This window comes from Myotis myotis, unplaced genomic scaffold, assembly GCF_014108235.1.
Source record: "Myotis myotis isolate mMyoMyo1 unplaced genomic scaffold, mMyoMyo1.p scaffold_m19_p_19, whole genome shotgun sequence".
Classification (NCBI taxonomy): Eukaryota; Metazoa; Chordata; class Mammalia; order Chiroptera; family Vespertilionidae; genus Myotis; species Myotis myotis.
Genome location: NW_023416323.1, coordinates 76,734 through 79,245, shown reverse-complemented (window position 1 = coordinate 79,245; position 2,512 = coordinate 76,734). Strand labels below are relative to the sequence as shown.

At 55.3% G+C, this 2,512-nt stretch overlaps 1 protein-coding gene across 1 annotated transcript; it reads left to right on the top strand.

Moving 5' to 3' along the window:
- Positions 1-686: 686 nt before the first annotated feature.
- Positions 687-2,512, top strand: PPM1N (protein phosphatase, Mg2+/Mn2+ dependent 1N (putative)). Its single transcript, XM_036346755.1, has 4 exons — positions 687-973; positions 1,047-1,152; positions 1,240-1,300; positions 2,429-2,512. The coding sequence occupies exons 1-4, from the start codon at positions 820-822 to the stop codon at positions 2,510-2,512; spliced, it is 405 nt and encodes a 134-aa protein (XP_036202648.1). The 5' UTR covers positions 687-819.

Genomic DNA, 2,512 nt, shown 5'->3' with positions numbered 1-2,512 from the left:
AGGGCAGAGCCGGAGGGCTGCCTTGAAGCAAGATGGAAAAGTGGTACTTGAAGTGCTAAATAAATAGGTGGGAGGGCTTTAAGAGAAAGGGCGTGGTCTTTTGGGTGGGAGGGCCCTGGGTTATAGGAGTGGGTCTTGTTTTTTAATTTAATTTTTATTTATTGATTGTAGAAAGAGAAGGAAAGAGAAAGACATTAATTTATTATTCCACTTACACATTCATTGGTTGACTCTTGTATGTGCCCTAACTGGGAATCGAACCCGCAACCTTGGTGTATCAGCACAATGCTCTAACCAAATGAGCTACCCAGTCAGGGCTCTGGGCCCTGGGCTCTGGGACCCGCTCTGGGCGGGTCTTTTTTTTTTTTTTTTTTTAAGAGAGGGAGAGAGAGAGAGAAACATCAATGATGAGAGAGAATCATTGATGGGCTGCCTCCTGCACACCCCCTACTGGGGATCGAGCCCGAAAACAGGGCATGTGCCCTGACGGGGAATTGAACCATGACCTCCTGGTTCATAGATCAGTGTTCAACCACTGAGCCACACAGGCCGGGCGGAGTAGGTCTTGAGGTCTGATTAGGACCAGGAGGCGGAGCAAGAGTGGGAGGAGCTTTGGGGAAGGGGCGTGGTTCTCTTAGCGCCGGCAGGGCTAGACCAGCAAGGGGTGTGGCCTAAGGGATCTGTCCCTGTGAGAGGGCTTGGTTTAGACTGGCAGATGGGCGGGGCTTGAGAGAAATGGGGAGACCCACACCAGAACTCAGGGATTGTTAGGGAGCTCTGCTTCCGAGAGCGTGGGGCCCTGCGCTGGGGCATTCAATCATGTCCCACTGCTGTATACTCTCTCTTCTCCACCTTCTTCAGGGCAGCCCGGACAACAGGACCTGCATCCTGGTCTGCTTCCCCGGGGGGCCCCCAGGCCTTGCGAGGAGGAAGGAGCTAGAGCTGGATGCAGCCCTGGGCCGCAGGGTCGCAGGTGGGCAAGCTCTAGAAGCCCAGCGGGAAGGGTGGTGGCAGGGGCACTCCCATAATCCTTGCCTTCTTCTCAGCGCTGTGTTCCTCTGCCCAGGAGCCCCCCAGCCTGAACAAGGTGTTCAGGACCCTGGCCTCTGAGGACATCCCGGATTTACCTCCTGGGGGAGGGCTGTACTGCATGTGAGTCGGGTGGGAGGGGGTAGAATGGGGGGGGTGGCCAGAGGAGGGTCTCATCCTGAGGGCCCCCCCCCCCACTCTGCTCTCCAGGGCCGCTGTCATCGCTGAAGCTTATTCTCAGCTCTTCCAGGCCCCAGGGCAGCGCTGGGTGGTAAGGACCCTCTGTTCTTGAATGGTTCTCTTGGAAGCATGTAACCCAGCCCCCTCCCCCCGCCCCACACGCCTCCTTTAGGGATAGGGAAATTGAGGTCAGAGGGGACAAGGGACTTGCCTGGTATATTAGTACATTCTCACTCCTGGCTTGAAGCATTGTGCTAGGTATTACGGCGGGGAAGCAGAGCAGAAGAGACTGCTCCCCCGCCAAGAAATGTGCCCCTGCAATGCTCTGTAAAGCCCCATCATTCCAAGCACCACCCCCTCCATCCAGGAATAAGGCAGAAACATTCAAGGAATGTTGTGGACCAGGCCCGGGTGCACTCCGGGCCAAGAGATCCCTGAGGATGGTCTGGGTCTTGGAGAGAGGCTGTGAATTGGGCCCAGGCAGCCTAAGAGAACTGGAGATGTCCAAAGAGGCGGTGGGTGGGTGAGGTGGGGCTCCGAGTGGAAATGGGAAGGAGGAAGCCGCGGCCAGAGGCTTTCGCATAGCAGAAAAGAGAGTTTGGTTATTCCCACTTAGAGGAGGGCGGCTGGTGCTAGTTTCTGAGCAGCAGGAGGAGGTATTTGTCAGAATTGTTTTGAGTTGTGAGTGACAAACCGAATTCATTCTGGGAAAGCAAAACAGGGAATTTACTGGGCCATGTAATTGAAGAGTTCGGGGACTTAAGGCATGACTGCGTCCAGTTGTCAGATGATGTCATCAGGAACTGCCTCTTAGTTTTATTTCCTCTGAGTTGGCTTCGTGCCCAGGCAGGGTCTGAGCTCGAGGGAGCAGAGACTTGCAGCTCCAGCCTCACACCCCAGGAGCTTAGCATCCTCCGTGGAAAGAAGGCACCGGTTTCCCAGGAGTTGCAGCAATGGCTCCAGAGCTGGTTTTCATCGGCCGCCCTGGGTCACATGCCTGCCAGTCACTGTGTCTCTGACTGGCCAGACTGTGGTCACAAGCCCACCCCTAGAGCTTAGGGTTGGGGGTCCAGTGCATCCAAACCCGATGGATTGAGAGATGGGGGATGCTGGTCCCCTCAAAGGGAAATAGGAGTGGTAGTTTCTAGAATATAGGGGAGTAGATACTGAGAGACTAGAAGGGGTGTCTATGCACCATCTCTTATGTTTTATGCTACAGAAGGTGCAGAACGGGGCTGGGAAGGCCACTGGCACCCATTCAAGCTGGGCCTTGGACTTCAGGCCTGACAGCTGTCGTCCTTAG